The 19821-nt window shown below is 40.2% G+C and overlaps 1 protein-coding gene across 3 annotated transcripts; it reads right to left on the bottom strand.

Moving 5' to 3' along the window:
- Positions 1-1828: 1828 nt before the first annotated feature.
- Positions 1829-19696, bottom strand: LOC140953053 (uncharacterized). 3 transcript variants are annotated; one of them, XM_073402537.1, is made up of 17 exons: positions 19471-19696; positions 17335-17472; positions 16950-17183; positions 15447-16325; positions 14416-14681; positions 13550-13817; positions 12624-12884; positions 10933-11076; positions 9994-10165; positions 9376-9503; positions 8386-8589; positions 6688-6860; positions 5887-5944; positions 5097-5177; positions 4286-4354; positions 3433-3636; positions 1829-2229 (listed from the first exon to the last, which is right to left on the bottom strand). In XM_073402537.1, the coding sequence occupies exons 1-17, from the start codon at positions 19558-19560 to the stop codon at positions 2188-2190; spliced, it is 3411 nt and encodes a 1136-aa protein (XP_073258638.1). In that variant the 5' UTR covers positions 19561-19696; the 3' UTR covers positions 1829-2187. The 3 variants fall into 3 exon arrangements, with proteins under 3 accessions (XP_073258638.1, XP_073258639.1, XP_073258640.1); XM_073402538.1 differs by lacking the exon at positions 5097-5177; XM_073402539.1 differs by lacking the exon at positions 12624-12884.
- Positions 19697-19821: the final 125 nt, after the last annotated feature.

Genomic DNA, 19821 nt, shown 5'->3' with positions numbered 1-19821 from the left:
TTTTCTTAAGCTTCTTATATTAGTGTGAAGAATAGAGGAATCGGATACGACATCCCTATTTGTGGTATTTTCAAACTTCACGGAGAAGCTATGAGGCGAATAGTAGCTCGAACGAATTTTACTCGTTGTCATTAAGTTAGCATCAGGATCAATCGTTTTGTCTACGGAATCGTTCTAAAAAAGACCAAGATCATACAAGCTATTAAATGAATAGATCGATTTCCTGGAGGCTAGATTAGTGTCCAGTAAAGCGTTATACTGCGGGTGGGCATTTTTCAGATCTTTACAGTTTTCATATGGCAATTCCATCAACAGCAATTTGTTTTCTTTAGCGAGATTTTTCATCTCTTTGTGCGAAGCCATTTCCAATAACTGTATCACATCATTAAGATTATGAACGAATAACAATTAACACACTTATCTCCTTAATCCTGAGTTGGATTACTGACCAAGCTTTGCTTCAGATTGTCAAGATCGGCCATGCGTTTTAATTTGAAGACCTGAGAACTACTAGATTTACGAGCCAGAATCTCAGAGTTCTTCACCCAGACGTACTGGAATTGATGTGTAGATTTCAATTTGTTTGCCTCGCTAAGAAGTTGCTGTAATCTCGGGATCAGGTGTTCATGAATTCGGATATTTTCCGTGTGAAAATCAGCAGATAAATCCAGATCATCAGGGTTTAAGTTGGAAGTTTCATTGCGATGAGCCATGACTTCTTCTTTGGCCAGTGTCTTATAAACTTGCACACAATAGGTCTTGGGTAATGGCGCACAAATGGAGTGGCATGGATCCGAATGTGACGCCGCAGACTTTGGTTGAGACTCTTGACCACGCAAACTCCCAATTTTATCCCGGTGTATATGTTGCTCTCGTAACATTCTTAACTTATCCTGTGTCTACATGCACTGCCGAACGTAGCTTCAGTAGCATAAGGAGACTAAAATCTCCTCTGTGAAGTACAATGACGGACGAAAGATCAAGCTCCCTAGCAATCCTTCATATACATAAACATAGGAACGTGGATATTGACAGGTTGGTAACGGAGTTTGCCCGTCTTAATGGTCGACGCCTCGCCCTTTGCTTGTGACCTGTCTTTATTGTTTTTGTATTTTTTTTCTTTTCGGAACACTGTAGCTTATAGAAAACACTAGGGAAATGGTTAAAATAAACAACTTTCTACTGCATTTTTACCGCATTATTTATTGAAAATGTACCGCAATAAAACCAGGAGATGGCATTTCCGAGACCCTAAATTTTCAAAATTTTCTAGGGGAGCATGCCCCCAGACCCCCCTAGTTGAAAGCGCCGACGGCGCTTAGGAAAAATTTATTCTCGTGCATACATCTGCAAAATCCCACGCTACGCCCCTGACTTACACAATGCTGGTTAGCTTTGTGTGAACTGGGGTTTATGAAGTTTGCTCTAGAGTTTTTAAAAGACTGAAAGAAAGACAGATATCCACGGTTATGATGTAATATATTACTTTGTTACTTAATACACTGTCTTTGTGAAACCTGTATAATATTTACACTGATAAATACAAAAGTTTAATAACAGCATATACAAAAACTTTTCTAATTCTGCTTGTATCACGAACAGCAGCGATTTAACACTGGTTAAAAAGCCAGTGAAAACCACGTGCTGTGAGTGCTTTTAACAGCTTTAAAAACGTCCCCGGAGTATTTTCATTATTTGCACAATTTCATTGGATCCTTGACACGATTTTACTTGGATTTACCATCGCCGCGCTTTGTGATTGATCAACACCACGTATGACATTTTCGCACGCGTTTCCCGTACCTTAACAGGTAAATTAATTACATCCTTCAACAGAATTATAGACCGGTTTATTGGGGCATCCTCAGTTCCAGCAACAGACTATAACTGGAGTCATTTTACTATTGTAGTACGTAACTAACAACAATGTAACAGTGTAACTAACAACAATATAAATGACCGACGTTGAGGAAGCTGAATCGCCAATGTTAATGCCAGGAGGCACAGTTTAGGTCCTCTAATACTGCTACTAGTTCTAGTACTGTATCAAGCGATCGTTACAGCCACTTCAAGGAAGGCAGAGCCAAACTTCGTGGGGGATTGAATCCAATGGACTTCACAACAGTGGAATAACTGATTTGGTACGCTGTTTTATTCTCCACTGATTTACTAATGGTTCCTTTTGTTTCACATCATTGGTCCCATGCCACTCTCCAAAAGAACATCGTCCTAGTTAGAAAAATAACTCAGTGTAACTGGTTTGAACCAAGAAAGATTGTGGGTCTGAGGAATGTGATTATCCAGTTTTCGAAATGAATAATATTTTATAAACCAAAGAAGGACAGTAACAAAAACTAGGGAAAAGATACAGTGTGCACGAATAGACCTATCGATGGAGAAGAAGGGTTCAAACAATGGAAATGTGCTCGTAGGAAAATACAACAGCGGTGACCGAAAAAATGTGGACTAACGAAAAACACGCACGGGATTTCGAACTAGGAAGAGAGCATGCAGAGATTCCACCTCTACCCAAAGAAGAAAAACGTGGAAGAACTCAACCGTATGTAAAATTTTGTACCCATGCATGCATAGCATATCAGACCTCCATTAACCTGAACGATCATACTTGAAAGATTGGCAATCTATCTAAAAAGCACATACTTTCATTAGTCTTCGTTCCTAACCTGTCAAACTGGTTTACTACTGAGCAACACGTATGCGCGTTTACTGCTTTCTACTTGAACTAACTTCACTTGACCGAAAAAAAAGAGGTAAACGAAAAAAAGAGGTCAAGTCAAACCAAAATAGTAGTACTCAGTGGCAGATCCAGACCAAACTGAGCCCAAAGGGCCGAACAAATTTTTTTTTGAGACGGCCCCTCCCCCCTTATCTAAGGGTCTGGATGACCAGCCCCCCCTTCCCCCCCTTATCTCAAGGTCTGGATGACCAGCCCCCCCTTCCCCCCCTTATCTCAAGGTCTGGATGACCAGCCCCCCTTCCCCCCCTTATCTCAAGGTCTGGATGACCAGCCCCCCCTTCCCCCCCTTATCTCAAGGTCTGGATGACCAGCCCCCCTTCCCCCCCTTATCTCAAGGTCTGGATGACCAGCCCCCCCCTTCCCCCCCTTATCTCAAGGTCTGGATGACCAGCCCCCCCTTCCCCCCCTTATCTCAAGGTCTGGATGACCAGCCCCCCCTTCCCCCCCTTATCTCAAGGTCTGGATGACCAGCCCCCCCTTCCCCCCCTTATCTCAAGGTCTGGATGACCAGCCCCCCCTTCCCCCCCTTATCTCAAGGTCTGGATGACCAGCCCCCCCTTCCCCCCCTTATCTCAAGGTCTGGATGACCAGCCCCCTCTTCCCCCCCTTATCTCAAGGTCTGGTTCCGCCACTGGTACTAATATAGGTTTCATGGTGTAATAGATGCATCCTACCATCAGGTTGTGAAACACACTGTTCATAGCCTCCTCGTAGTGTTGTTCTTCCCTCAAGTAAGCGTCACCTGTCATCCCCTGTTTTCGCTCTGCTTTGTTCAGGGTCTGAAGCACTACATCGGAAATTAATTTTCCCGCCGAGGCCGCCTGGATTGTCTTCTTATATCTTTCTAACTTTCCAACAGATAAACGTTGTTCATTGACCTGTGCAAGGCGGAAGATAGAGTATTTCAAGTATACCGTATTTATTCGATTAACCGCCCTGGGCGCTTATTAAATTTTTGGACCTTGAGAGTGGGCGCTTATTCGAGGTGGGTGCTTATTCGAGGCTGGGCGCTTATTAAATTTTCACCATTCTCAGCAAGTGTAGTAGTATATTTTTCAACAAAACAGTAAATGCTAATAACAAAAAGCGAAGATTTAAACAAAGCAAGGTTTCTGTACAATACTCTGAAGAAACCTCCCTCTTCGGGAGGGTCTCCTATTATCTCTTGTTGGAGTTTTTGTGGGAGGGAGTGGGGTGGGGTGGGCGCTTATTAACTTTCTCTGCCTTTAGGATGGGTGCTTATTCGAGGTGGGAGCTAATTCGAGGTTGGGCGCTTATTCGAATAAATACGGTAAATCCGTATCCTTTCCTCGTAGATTTTGGATGAAAGTTGCAAGTGAAAATCGAACTTATACCTTTAATAAACGTGTTTGTTATAGACCTTCTCTCTATGTGCTCACTGTAGCGAAACGAGGAAAAGGTCATTTAGCCCAAACTAAACAGAATATTACTAGGGTTCGTCTAAAGGTTGTGCCTTAAAAACATTGGTTGACCTTTTGATAAACTACAGCGACATCTTTTACTCACAGGTAATGGAATACAATCCTCTTGGGAATAATGTGCATCCCAGAGACATACAGCCACACAGCTAGTGCCCTGAAATCGAATAAAGTTTTCCTTCATAAATCTTCATTCGTTATTTGTTGGGTAAGTTTCAAGGCCTTTCTAGAAGATTGTGGATGTATTTCGGCTCTAGTTCACCTCTCCTTTCTAAAGTGGCCAATTTCGTATCGTCAAGGGAAAGGTAATAACCCTTGTTCCTAATGCCTTGTTCTCCCGAGCACAACTCACTTTGCTGCTCAGAGCGAAGATTCCTGATGAAAGCAGTTGTTTCTTATTCAATAGACAATCTTACCAGCAGAGTGTGCATGCAGCGCTGGGGCAGGTGGCAGGGGGCAGGGGGAAACAAATTTTTTTCATTGTTATGGGTAAAGCCCGGGGTGGGGGCACTCCCTTATTTGGCCTATATGGGTATGTGCCGCTGAACAGGGTATGGTTTTCAGGCTCTTGAGTCTTAAACAGGGTGTCTTTTTGGACCGGAAGCCTTGAACAGGGGGTGTGAATTTTGGCGGTGTGCGGTCTATGTTTGTGATAAGGACTTTGTTTTACACAATCTAATTCTATTCTATCAGTAATCTAAAAAACAGTCTTTGACAGGGTATGAAAAAAGTCTCTTGTCTTAAACAGGGTATCAAAATGAACGGATTTTGTCTTAAACAGGGTATCAAAATGAGCGGATGTTGTCTTAAACAGGGTCTGTCTAAAGGAACCTTAATTCCAATGATCAACTCCAAATCTCCATTTAAGGAGTTGTTTCTTATTTGATTCACAAACTTACCAGGAGAGTGTGTATGCGTTGATTGACTGCTTCTTTCAAACTTACATCCACTGTGTGACTGGATAAAAACTCCAAGAAAGTCTGAAAAGTTAAAGAGCTGCATGTCAATAGTAAGTCAGAGTTGGGTTGAAAGGTATTACAAAATTTAAGGCTGCAGGACCTTTCGGGAATACTAGGTGGCTCGTAGGGCAAAAAAACACTTCCCACAACCAGAATCCAAAAACACTTCCAAGAATCCAAAACACGTCCCAAAAACCAAAAACACATCCAAGAATCCAAAATACTTCCCAGAATCCAAAACACTTGGATTCTGGGACGTGTTTTGGATTCTGGGAAGTGCTTTTGGATTCGGGGACGTGTTTTGGATTCTGGGACGTGTTTTGGATCCTGGAAGTGTTTTGTCCCTATGAGCCACGGTAGAATACAGCTTGTGATAATGGACACATAGCATGGTGATAGGGCAGCACTACAAACGAACATTCTGCAATGACTGACAATCCAACGAACCATTCCGAGGACTATAAGCTACTATAAGCCAAATCCAGCACAAAGCGTCTAGCCTGAGAAACAGGCCCTCCTTAGGGGTTAGGGGAGAGGAGGTTTTAGAGTCGGGGGGGGGGGGGTGGGGGAAGAGAGAAGAAGGTTTCTCTCCCTTTGCTTTTTCGCTTCTCTCTTCTCATCCCCAAGGAACGCCTAATACTCAGGGTACAAAGCGCCCAAGGCAAATCAGACACACCGGTCCAGTGAAGATTTCGTTCACAAATTAATTGATAACCTTTAAGTAACTTACAGGACTTGGAGATCCTTCAAAGATTGGTAGGTAATGTACTCCTGCATTCACGTACTCCCTTGTTTAACGAATGAGAAAAGAAATACAATAGACTAATTTTCAGTTCATACACAACGACAGGCTTGAGGAAAGTCGGTAGGAAATCTAATCAGTAACTTGAAAACTGAGACTGTCAGACAAGATGCAATAATCATTATCAAAAGCGCGGAACAAAGAAAGTGATTTTGAAATCCCGATAGGTTTTCCTCTCGAAAACTGACCATAATCTTATTACAACGCTATAACTGCTAATAGAACAGTTTCACTAGTTAAATTTTTGGTACAAAGGGTGAAACTTGGGTGTTGCATACAAATTCCAAGCACTGAAAAAAATAAATCGCTCACATCAAGCAGCTACATACGTGATGGTTGATTTGTGGAAACCCTTGATTTACCACAGCACTTAGAGTTACGTACACGACCTTCATAAATCAACCGCTTTCTTCTGAGCTTAAGGCAACCAAACCAACCTAAAATATCCATCAATCCGATTTAAAAGGGCTCATCTCGATGGTATACATCATGTTCATAAATAAAGTTTATTTGAAATGAATCTCGCTGGGAAAGTCTTCGGGTTGACCATAACCAAGAAAGCTTTAAAAAAAAAAACGCGTCTACACCTGCCCAATTTGACTTAAAAGGGCAGTTAAGAATTAATTTAAGCTTCATATTTGGAAGCACAAGAGTTTTGAAACGTATAAGGTCTGGACGACTGCCTGGAAAGACACTTAAAGAATAATTCACATATACTTTGTGTCTTACTTTGAAAAGAGTTGAAGCACAGTCCATCCAAAGGGTAGTACAGACATAACTCTGCCTCTACTAGCCGTGACTGAACCTGGTGCGGTTCTGTCAGCACGTGGTGTGTATTGAGCGTCAAGTGAGCACAGCCTGATTACAAGGGTGGTCAGGTCTGATATGTGAGGGTGGAACACCTACCATGGAGAAAATAAACAATCAAATTACTAAGTTTACTATGTGAACGTAAAGGACGGTGTGTACGTGGCGTAAAATGGTCTGTAAAAACAATGATGCAATTTTCTGCTTTGTTACAAAAATGTAGCTGGACTGACCCGTTTGCGCGCGCTCTCATAGGATACTTTGAGGTCACATGACATCTAACAATTAAACTGTTTACCGCCAAGTCTCTGAGCGGGTAACATATTAGGGAGCTTAAGCAACAGCGTTTTTGAGCGACGGACGTCAACCGGAAGTGGACTTTTTTCATCATTGGGGAGCGGTTTGGTTGACACTCTCGGGTAAATCGTCTTTAAAAGAGAAAAGAAACTCAGCAATACAAGTTTGTTAGCGTCAAGGCATATAAAAAGGGAGAAGGCCTCACTTCCGGTTAACGTGCGTCGCTAAAAAACGTCTTTGCTTAAGGTCCCCATCGCAAAATCTGCGACGTCAGAGGGTAATGGTGCACTGTTAGCCGCGAATGTTAAACTCTCGCTGAGATTTACTTCCACAAATCTATACACGAAGAAGTGTTTCCGCGTGGGTTATATAAACTCACTTAGTGACTCACCCCTCTAAAATCTTTCCCTCGAATCTCAGGTGAGTAAAACGGGCAACAAAAACGTGCATCTTGTTTTGGAACATGGCTGCAACACGAGTTGAAAAGCTATGTTGCGAGTTTTACCAACCACGTTCAAACCTGTCTTGCAACAAGTAAGGTTGTTGCAAGTTGCGTGAATACTGACTTCTGATTGGACGAGATTACGCGGGAGTCACGCCATAGACGGAAGTTGTGTCACTTGCTGCAAAACAAGTTCGTCTTGAGCTGGTAAAACGCGCGACATGTACAGATTTTGTTGCAAAAAAGTAGAACTACTCGCTACTTTCTGCACCATCTATTCGCAACCTGCAACAACTCGATTTGTTGGAAGACAGGTTTGAACTGCAAACAAAAGAAACTGTTTACCTTGAGAGAATCCATTAGCTGATGATACATGTAGTACAAGCAACACGTAGCAAAAGTGGGCAGTAGTGTAAAATGAATTAGTTGAGACCTCTAGATTCGAGGACAAGAACGACCATGAGTACGAGATTTGACTAACAGTTTTTTACGTATTCTCGAAAAATAGACACTCCGGAAGGCTTCACTGTGCTTTTGAATAACCAGAAAAATTAGCACTGTTATCTTTATTGCAGGAAGTTAAGCCCTCTCCCGATCGCAAAATGATAAAACTACCAACAGTTGATAACTTGTTTCCGACACTACGACATTCCCGCTAAAATTCGTAGTAGAATGACGACACCTATCAAGTTTTCCCGCCAAAATGACGTTGGTTCAGGCGTGCACTACTTAGTATTGAGAAAATCTCATACTCGTAGTCGTTCTCGTCTTAGAATCTAAAGGTCTCTATTAACTCAAGGAGTGAACAGCTTGTAGTTCACTAAATCTTCCGTCTGATAACTACAGACAGGAAAATACAGCAGCTTTTTTTTATTACTTACAGTCGGTGAGTCTATCCACTTGGGGGATTTCTGGTAACTGTCGAAGTCACGTGTTTTTATGAGTGCCTTCTCTTCTCCACCGTGTCCCTCTTCTGTTACTTCCGTTCGTTGCACATCTTGTCCAGGAGACACGAAAACCAGTACATTTACAAATGATGTGTTTCCAGGAAGGCCAAATGCTTGCTCTACCGTTAACGCCAGACCCTTTAGTGAAGACGTTGGAAAGAAAGAAAAAGCAATATTTGCCTTAATAGTCCCATCATTTGGTCCCATAATTATGTAAACAGCGCGGTCCGTTTAAAGCATATTGTTTGTTTACTCGACCATTACAGGCCATCATTGCACCTTATTCTGGAAGGAATCGGAATATTTTTGGGTAAATAAAAGTCTTTTTCACAGTGAGCTTTTTGGGTGAGGGTTACCGACTCATTTATACAAGACCTACTAACAAAATCTACCTGTAAAGAAATTATTTCCTCAAATTCTAAACCCACTTAGAAACAAAACAAAGCAGATATTCCCCGAAAACTACGAATTTATCATGTGTCGTTTATCTTCTAAATAGCGAAAAGTCTGTGCACATAAAAACACATAACTAAGAGAACACAGTAAGCCAACCATAACGGAGGGCGGCCCCAGTTATAATAACACCAAACGGCAGCACAGGGAACCCAAGGTGGCAAAATTCACTGCACTAAAAACCGCCACGATCTTGTGTCTTTGTTTGTTAACTCATACCATAAGACAAGATTTCGATATATTTAGATTCACAATCGGCTTCGAGGCTTGGGGGAGTTTCAAGGACAAGTAATACATTACTTTCGTTTTATTCCTTAAGCCTGGGAGCCAAGGAAGAATTTTACTTCATCGAGCCTATTGTTACGTTTGATTATTTTCTAATGCCATTTCTACATGAACAGGAACTCCACCTTTTAAGGCTTGCCTACATATACATATTAACCGTAGATAAGAGACAAACAATAAACTTGCTTGTTTCTGGTCATATTGCACAACTTTCACCAGATCCATTGGTTTGGCTGGTTGTCTCATTAACAAGTGCTTGCTTGTTCTCCGCTGATACCAAGCGGTAACAGCTTGATCATTTGTAAAGTCAAATCCTGGAGAAACAAACCATATTATCAAAGACAAAATTATATAAAGCATGTACTTGTAATCTTTACTGCTTCGATTGAAATGCGACAAAAGATACACGTTTTTAGTTTTTAACTGTCGAAATTGACAATTAGTCCAGTAACTTTAAACACGAACTTGTAAGAAGCAACAACGCCTGTGTTTTGTTTACGACGGGGCAGCAATGACAAGCTGATTGTTTCTCATGCACTTCCCAAAATGATATATTTATGGTATCTTTTGGGTGTACATGTATTTATAAAGATAGGAAATAAACATGCCCTCCCAAAGAAGGGCGCCTTCGACCGACCATATTCAAAACCAAAAACAAATAAAATTAACTCTGAAACCAGAGCCATTTCTGTGGCCTTAAGTCCTGATGGAGGGGACTTGCACCAACGCTTTTTTCCACGATATAATGAACTGAAAAATTTTACTACGTTCAGCACGCAAATACATCATACTAAACGTTTGTACCTTCTTCTTGTTCAGCTTCTCCTTCTTTGATGTCTCGCAGAGCCTCTCTTACTGTAGGTGGATAAACATGGTGGTTCTTGAATCTTCTGAATATGCGCCATTCAGAATCATTCGGTTTACACTGTTCACTAAAATAATATCCACTAGAGTAACCTGGGGATTCAACGTATTCCTTGAAAACAAAATAATAAAAAGATAATGATTAATTAAAATGTATTGTGCAAGAATTACCAATTCTAGAGGTCCGTTAAATTTTAAACAACGACATACTTATCGACAACATCAGCTGTGAGTAAAGGTGACGTTACACGGGACGATTCGAAACGATGATTTTTAGCGCAACACAGCGTTGCAATGTTGGAACAACGTTGTAACTATTCAAAACAATGTCGCAACAATGTTGCAACGCTGCATTGCACTAAAAATCGTCGTTGCGAATCGTCGCGTGTAACATCACCTTATGACCCCGTTTACACGGGTCCAGATAAATTTTTGGCGCAACGGACAACAACTTGCACGGATCCACCTTTCGTTTACAGGGGACCCGCAGAAAAGTGCACGTTTTTGAACGGCAAGCACTACTGCAATCTGTAACAAAAATTTGCACGGTTCCGTGTAAACGTGTGGCACAGGAAAAAAATTCGGCCGTTCTAAAATAGGCCCGGACCCGCGTATACGTAGTCTAAAAAACGCCACTAAAACTACACTGATTATCGCGCTAGCCATATGATTCCAAAATAAGCAAGAACAAAGGAGAGAAAATAAATGTTTTGATCACATTCAAAACGAAGTTATTTAAAGGCCCAGCTATTTAACGATGGAAAAGATCGAGAAGACATTGCAGACGAAAAATCATTAATGACAACACTAGTGACAAATGGAAAAACAACTGAAAAAGACAGGTTTCAAGTTATGCTTAACTGAAGGCACGGCACAAACCTCCGAGTGTGGCAAAAGCCTGATGAGAATCGAGCAGACTGGTACTTTGGTTATACCATCAAAAGCTTGTTCCGTTAATTTAGCGACAGTGGATGGAAGAAGATGCTTCATTGGTAGCTGATGTCCTCCAGCATTTAAACGCCACTGAGGAAAGAAACAGGAAAACTTGTACAGGAACGGCACCGTGGATTTTCCGTCTTTAACTACCAAGAGTTATAATAGCCCGTCCGGTTACTGTTCGTCACTCAAAACGCCTTTTCTTAAGGTCGCTAAGGGTGGATTTCCACTGTCGCGTAATTTTCACGTGTGTACGTACGTAAATAACATGGAGGTGATGTTGCCTAGTTCCTAGGCCTCATTATTATGCGCCGCCGATGCGTTTCGGGTCACGTGGTCCGAGAAAGTTTTTGAGGCCTAGACAAACTCGGAGAAGTGAGACATTTTGTCTCACTTGGGGCGGAGCTTTTGGAAGCGGGCGAGCTGTCAATAACTTTTCCACGCTGATGAAAGATGTCCAGCAGCCGTGGAGAGTACAGAGAAACGAACATTTTTATTCTATGCACGTTTTCATTGTTGAAAGTCGTTTGGCCTTTTTTTTCCTTTTATCTCATTAAACTAATCTGAACTTTATTTCATCTCAAAAACTATTTGTAGGCTAAGCAAAACAGCGTCGCAAAAAAATTATTTGATCAAGAATCGGAAGGTAAGCTATATTTATTCTTGGATATGACAAGCTACCTTTCGTTTCTCTATTTTCGCTTGCTCCTATAAATTTCTCGTTTTCACTTCGAAATTCTTTATGTAATTTAATTTTTGGATTTGGAAGCTTATCAAACTAATCGGACAGGCTGTTGAATTTGGTCTCTAAATTTGGTATAATGTCAACAAACTACTGTTTCAAATCTTTTTATCAATAAAGACTATCATTTTAATGGTTCATTTGAAGATGGACTAAAAGAGAAATTACTTGCACGTTATATAGTAGTATTCTTTCCGATTCAAAGTAATATTTTTGTTCTTTTATAACACGAACTAGTTTAGTTATTTTTGTAATAGTGCCGATCTTTAGCGAAGGATACTCACGCGCAAAGTTATTTATAGATTATTTCAGTTGACTGTGTGAACTTTTCAAAAATGCTCACGCATGCGCACTCCGAGATTGTCTAGGCGTCTCCCGGCCGTTCGTCTCGGATACGTCACCGAAATGCATTGACCGAGAGGGCCTGAAAACAGGGACTAGGCAAGCCTTGACCACCGAGAGGGCCTGAAAACACGCCGTACAGGGACTGGGCAAGAGGTGATGTATGACAGGCTGCGAGTAAACGTAAAAGTTGACGCGTGACCTTCCATACAATATTGCCTCTATTTTGTTTACGCGCGTAAAATTTACGTAAGTACGCACGTTAAAATTAAGCAACAGTGGAAAATCAACCTTTACAGCAAAACTAGTCGGGAATCGAAATCGTTAGGATGGCTCAATTACTTCTATAGGGAACAAGGAATATTCCTCGTTCTTTAAGCCAAGTACGTGATACTATTCACAGCTAAACTGAATTAACTTGTATCGAAATGACCGGTAACCAACATGGCGAACATAGCAATCATGACAACTGTATGGAAACAAGCCTTTGCTGGTGAAGTACACGTAAGCCTCATGATGAAAGCAAAGTACATCTTAATCAAGCACGTACCTCGTCATTCTCATTTTCTTTGAAGAGCCTGATAACGCTGTTACCGACAACAAGAAGTTCTCCAGTATTAACATCTAAGGTGTAGATTCTCAGTAACAGCACAGCCTCCCCAGTGATGCCTTCTGCAGGTACATTTACACTGTACCTAAATTGAAACTTAGGACATCGTGCCCAGGACTCCAATAGGGGAAAGGCCTCAATATCAGGAACGTCCAGTGTGGAAGGTTTCTTCCAAAAAGGTCCTAAGATTCGACCAGTAACCTGATGTTAAGGTTCACGGAAACAAAACCCATCAGCGGAGAGAGAGACTGTTTGAGGTATCACAGGGTTTATTCCTAACTTCACATCAGTTAACTAGTAAATTTTGAATTAATTTCACGCTGGTTCAAGAGGTCTGAATTTCAATACATTTGAACTATGTAGTAGTCTGCCTGCACTACAGTCCATTTTCCTAGCAAGCATACTAGATATTCCATCTTGTTAGGGAGAATATATCAGGTTACTGTAGACCCTTCCAGGGTTTTTTCAACTTTTGACTAGGACTAGTTTGCGAAAATCCGTCAACACGGCTGGAAAGAACGCGTTAAATTCAGTAAAGTTTCTAAGTTTAAAGTGATTTGTTGTAAATTAATGAAGATGTAGCTCTGCAATGTCGGGAAATTTTACAGTCGTCTGTATGGTGGGGTTCGTACCCCTCACCATACAAATGTCTGCAAAATTTTGCGACTTTGCAGAGCTGCATGTATATCTCGCTCTCTTTACACGTATCTCCTTTAAACTTGGTAAGTTACTTTTTTTTAAGGCCGTCTTTCCAGCCGTGTCGATGGATGATGGATGTTTGCTTATTGCTCTTTATAAAAAGTTGAAAAAAAAAGTGGAAGGGCCTACTGAACAGTAGTGGGAAAAAAAAGAGTTTTCCTACGCACCTTGACAACAGTGGCAGCATCAGGTATAAACCTGACTTCATCTATGTACACATCAAATGGCTCACGATTGGTTGTTGCTTCTATGGCAAGTGAGTTCTCAGTTCTCTCTACCCACAACTCTTCAGGATCTGTCTGCATTGGGGTGCTAAGAGCAGCAGTCCTTCTACTGACGGGCCTTGACACTGCTGAATGATGAGAGTCTGGTACAGAGGGTGATGGACTTGGTATAACTCCTTCATGTTCTGATAACGAGGGAAGCTGTGTAGGACTGAAATGAAATTAAAAAAATAATAATAAGAGTCCTAATCTAGCCTACTTTAAATATCATTATGACAGGATTAAGTACAGACTGTAACTCTTCCTTTGGTTATACAACAATATATATTTTTAGAGTGTTCTGAAGGGTTTTTCAGCTTTGTTATCTTTACTAGACACGAATAGTCATTCAGGTTTTTGACTTTTCTCATTTGTGCACGTTTCCACCCAGAAAATTGTTCAAAGTTCCTCCATCAGTCACGCCCTACAAGACTGACAGGTGCTCAAGGACTGGGTCTGATACTGTCACTTAAAGAACTGAGATAAAAAAGCAGCAAATATTTCATTGATCCAAAGACTGCTGTGACAATATTTATCTTTCTTTAAGGTATCTGCACCGGCAAATTTTTAACATTTTATTTTGCCCTCAAAATCTTTCCACAGTAAGTTCAGATGATGTACTTTGCATATCTGGTTTTCTCTTTTGAATATATCTTCGCATTTAAGAGAAAAATCTACTCAAAAGTTGACCGACTTAATGGAAGTTAAAGAAAAATTCTCATTTCCGTTACAAAACAAAGCAATTAAAATATGCTTATGTCCATACTCACGGTCTCAAGGACCCAACATCTAAAAGAGCACCTCCATTACTCAGATATGACAGTCCCTGTTGAATATCCACAGTAAACAGCTCACATGGTTTATCCAACAACACTCTTCTGATACCTGAATAGCCCTCAGTATGTAGTATATCACCTCTTAAGAGTTGTAGTAATACAAGACAAGCGTGCTCCATCACAGAGGGCTGCCAGTTAGACATGAAGCACTGATCCCACACCAGCATGACAGCATGGACTCCTAGAGTTCCTACAAATCCCTGGAAGGAAATGAGAAGGCTTAATGGAGAAAGAACAAAATTATACCCATAAGGTACATTGTAATTAAACCAAGTCATTCTTTTTCCAACTTTACACAACAGATTCACATTATTTTTCCTTTTGAGATGGTCTTGAGCCCTTGCCTGCAAAAATTCCCACCATTATAGTGTACATGTATATTACAATACCAGAATAACTTACAAGCATTTTGTAATCAAGTACAACAGGCACCTACAGTGTAATATGTGGCAGCCTAGAGCAAAGAAGTGATACATACTCCACAAACAACACCTAAGAGACCTTACACAAGTAAGAATTTATTTATGAGGTAATCAACAAAAAGTTGTCCTTTTCCAGGAAACATTAGCTTCATGGTCACATTTAAATTAGCCTGAGAAAACAACCAACATTTGGTGACATGACCAACAGTTTCCTGCCAAATGACGCCCAAGGAACAAGAGCAGAAATTCCATACTTATAACGTGCCTCGACCCTGAACTGCGTAGTGCTTTTGATTGGTTGAAGCAAATTTTTGCTAGTGGCATGACCAATCACAAGCACTAACCAGATCTGGGTAGTGAAAGTTCATTAGTATGGAATGTCAGTGCTTGTTCCTCAGAAATAATTTCATGAGGAAACTGTTGGTCGTGTTGCAGAATGTCGGCTGTTTTGTCAGGTTAAAATTTAAACACAATGAGTATGCCAAGCTTGAATGATTGTATTCAGGTGCAGCTATGGCTTGCATTATACAAAATGTTACCAACCTCCCCTATCCACTTTCTTATAAACATGACTGGATGAAACAGAAGCTCCTTTGCGTCGGAAGGAAGTGATTTAAAAGAACTTCCTGAAGCTTGCCTCTCTGCCAACATTGCTTGTTCCTTCTCAGTGTGAATAAAATTTACCAGGAATTCTTGAGGATTGGGCGAAATATTCTTTCTGGACTCACTTATAAGGTGATTAAATAGCTGTTCATCTTCATGATGCAGTCTCTGCATGACATAGTCAGCCATGCTGAAAATTTGCAACCTAGTAGGGAAACAGTTTTTGAGCAGCAGTTGAAGGGAAATTGCTTGCTTGTAGGACATATCAGTTCTATCCACTGGAAACCACAAATTGAATTCCAGATGTTCATTTTGGAAAGCAAAAACCAGTGGATAGACCAACAAGGCATACTGTGGTTCATAACTTCTGTTATAAATGTACAGTACATTCAGTGCTTCTTCAGCTTGTTTAATGTGTGTCTCTGAAACCACTTCACTTTGAAGACCAGGCCTGTACTTGTATGCTTCTGTAACAGCATGCCTGATTACACCAGCTATTGGAGAATGCATGACATTTGACACACCAAGTTCCTTTAAACCCCAGGAGAGGGTCACTTTAAACTGTGTGGTGATTTCTTCCATCAGTGCTTCCAGGTCCTCACTGGACTGTGTTCCACTTACTGGTAAACCTTTCCTCTGTAGCTGCATGGACCAGATTAAAGGTCTCAGAGAGTTAGGCAGCTGCCGTCCATGCAGCTGCTCACATACTTGGCTCAGTTGGGAAGGGTGATTCTTCAGGAGGGCAGACACTGATTTACCAAGAGTCTTACTCTGATGACTGTTACAAAGAAGACCAGCACGTCTCCTACTGGTTGAAAGCTGCAATCAGAAGAACATCTCATGGATTGTAAAAATTATGAAATTGTACATGACTAATACACTGTAGCAAATGGGATAAGGTGCTTTTAAATAGCAGAAAACCATAGTGTACAGTGTGGGTATATAGTCTCTTCTCTAGTGTTGAAATGGTGCTTTTTCTCTCTTGAGAAATGGAAATGCCACAAGGCATTCTGTACAATGTACCTCATTAAATTAAAACAGGCAAAATATTTTTTGTTTCCCAGTCTTGCATTTTCTAAACTGTAACACTCCTATTTCTTTATATTTTGCTATAAAACAAAGAAATTATTTTCCTTGGTCACCATTCTGTCCACTACAAGAAAATAAAAATATCAACTCAAAGTTTTGGTATACTCTTTGTTGAGCTTTTCCACCCTTTTTGGTTTATGGCATGGTGATCAGTTAGTAACCCTGCTCCACTGAGCCAATCAAAATGCAGGAAACCATAGATAAGCCTTCATAACCATACCCCGGTAATTAAGGAAAATCAATGTTTGCTGGTGCAAATTAAGGCAAAAAAGCAGGTAGTTAATGTTTCCTTTGTAAAGGAGTTCCAGTTTTCAATAATGATATTGCATGTTCACAAAAATCTGCAATTCTTACATGTGCTTGCCCTTGGGAGTGTCTCTTTTCAGCCCTAGCTAGTTCCCTCTCCATGCCACGGTACACTGCCTGCTGTGCAAATCCCACAAACTCTAACATGTCCCTAGATGCCTCATCCTCTCTCCATTGCAAACCAAGCCTGCTTAAACTTTCTTCAATGGCTGTTTTAAGCCACTTTTGAGCTTCTTCTTTTCTGTTTTCAGATGGTGATGAGGTAGAGGGATATACACTGCCCTGCAGGGAGTAAATAATGAATATCATGGCAAAATATGGCTTTTATTTTCCCTTTACATGTATTTACAAACATGTATTGCATGCTCCCACATGCATTTGACAGGGACAAAGTTGTACCTACAGTATAAGAGAAAAACATATAATAATTCACCTGTTTGTAGTAAGAAAGATATTTCTCAACAAATTGTTGTCCCAGTAGATCCAATAAGGGCTGGATTGCTTCACTCGGAGAATTCTTGCAGTAGCTTTTCACTTTGGTTGCGAGACTGTTATTTATAGCTTCTCTAATCTGCAAGTCCATTCAAAAATGGTGATCTAAGAGTGTTGTACAAGTAGGTTGTAAATTTCAGGTCAAAATGTACATGTGTTTTGTCTGTTGTAAATAATGATCACAAAGGAAAAATAATAGAAATCAAACTTATTTCAAGCTTTCAGTTATTTTGACCTGACAAAATTCAATGTAAACTGCAATGTAATACATATCCTTCATATAACCCCTAATTTTCAACACACCACGAGACAAAAGTCAAAAACATAAAATTTGCTGGGGTCAGCCATACAATTAAACTTGGATATGGTTCTTTGAAATTCAACTCCAGAAGAGTTCAGTTGCATTTGGCATGGTGAGCAATTTGGAATAATCATGATGGAGATCGATCAAACACAGATTCACTTTCAAGAGATGTTTTCACTGCTGCCACCACCATGATATCTTAAACTCCCTATAAACAATACAAACTGTGTACACACTAGCAGCGTGCAAAGAAAGTCGTGTCCGATAGCCGGGGGCTAGTGGATTTTGCTGTCGGGCTAGTGATTTTTGTTCTTAACTTGCCCGACGGGCAAGTGCTGCTTTGAGGGGAAATTCAAATTACAGAAGAATTGTAATCAATCCTGCTAATCAAAAATGGTTTTCGGGTTAGTTGAAATGACTTGTGGGCTAGTACATGCTAGCTACAGCTTGCCCGAATGGCAGGCTGTAAAACTGACTTTCTTTGCACCCTGACTAGATACCTTATTTTGTCGATAGAGATAACTTAAGTATGCAGTCTTCATGTGTAAACTAGGGAGCTTAAGCAACAACAACGGCAACGGCTGTGAAAACGTCACTCCAAAAGTGAAGTTGCGTTGCTTTAAACTTTATCGTGCCTATTCAATCTTGTTCAATTCATCAAATGTTGACAATTTTTAGTGGAGTTGAATTATAAAAGACTGTATTGAAGTTCAGGAGAAGAAAAAGAAAGTCGTGGTCTTGAGTTCACATCCTCTACAAACAGGAAAATAGGCATTTTCACGTCGTAGTCGTGCAGTGACGGCAAAGAAATGTACAAAAAAGCGTGATGCACATGCAAAGTTGTTGTTTTGCTAATCTAAACCATTATTGCTTTTTTGCCGTTCTTGTTGACCTTGCCATTGTCATTGCTTAAACTCCCTACTGTCAAACAGACTACTCAACTACTCAATGTCTCTTATACTGCTTAAGTAATCACATCATCAGTTTAAAAGGTCACTAGATAATGTTTCTGCATAATTTCTGCGACTGACAAGATTTTCTAATCAGTCCCAAATGAACATGATTCAGTCAAGTAGGCCGGAGAAAAAATGAAAAAAAAAAAAAACAATGAAAAGTTGACCAAAAAATTGTCTTACACCAACCCATATTTCCTTCAAAATAATTTTATGATTCCAGAGTTTTGTGGAATCTTTTTTCCACTGAAATGAAGCCTACATGTAGTAAATACATGTACTAACGTAATAGTCTGCAAAACACAAAAAATGATGAGGCGACAGTGTCACTTCTAATTACCCCCCAAAATATTTCAAAATTTTTCCTTCCCTGCATGCCTGAAATTTGGTTTAGCATTAGGAACAAGAACCCAGCATACTATTTAAGTTGAAAACCACAGTTTGGGTTAGTCCGTTTTGCCCAGGTAAGGACCAAAAACTGGCTGGAAAACAGTGTCTTTGGCAAAATTTCCAGGATTGAATGGGTTGAGGGGAAAGGAGAGCTTAAAGTCACTTCCCAGGAGTCATCAAAGCAGGCTGAAAATGATCATTGACAGGAGTATAATCTTGAATAAGATGATTATGTCTGTTGGTGACAGTTCCTGCCACCAACAGTCTTATTCAGGACTGCACCTACATTTACAGTTGTACAGTGTGTACCTGGAGGATCAGTCTTCAACTACAAACTCTACATGTCTTATATAAGACAATCATGACATAAACGATAAACAAAACTCTCTTTCATGACAAACTTTACATGACTTCTTGATTGTTAATGTACCTTGTGCCATGGTGAGCCTGGTAAAAGTGTTTCATGAAGGTAGGAATCCATCCACTCCAACTTGTATGCACTTTGTTCATTTTTACTCATTGTCAGCAGTTAAATTTATTTACAGAAATAACACTTCAATAATAACCATGCAAACTGGACTAACAAAGAATTTTTGAAAGTTTATAAAGAAGAGGCCAAACCTTTAATAAATTATTAAAATTTAACAACTATTTGAAATATTTTAAACACAATTCACTTTTTACAAAAAAGATACTTACTGTTATATCTTGCAAGGCTTAGTTAAAATTTGAAATTAAAGCATACTTACTGTTTACTAGAAAAACATTATTGTACATGTAC

The sequence above is a fragment of the Porites lutea genome, chromosome 11, assembly GCF_958299795.1.
Source record: "Porites lutea chromosome 11, jaPorLute2.1, whole genome shotgun sequence".
Lineage (NCBI taxonomy): Eukaryota > Metazoa > Cnidaria > Anthozoa > Scleractinia > Poritidae > Porites > Porites lutea.
This window is presented reverse-complemented; position numbering and strand designations above follow the sequence as displayed.

Coding starts and splice junctions, on each gene's coding strand:
- LOC140953053 (XM_073402537.1), bottom strand. CDS start 19,560: ATGAGTAAAAATGAACAAAGTGCATACAAGTTGGAGTGGATGGATTCC. Junction 5,945..6,687: donor GTGCTTCAACTCTTTTCAAA/GTAAGACACAAA, acceptor TCGTTAAACAAG/GGAGTACGTGAATGCAGGAG. Junction 3,637..4,285: donor AGGATTGTATTCCATTACCT/GTGAGTAAAAGA, acceptor CGCCTTGCACAG/GTCAATGAACAACGTTTATC.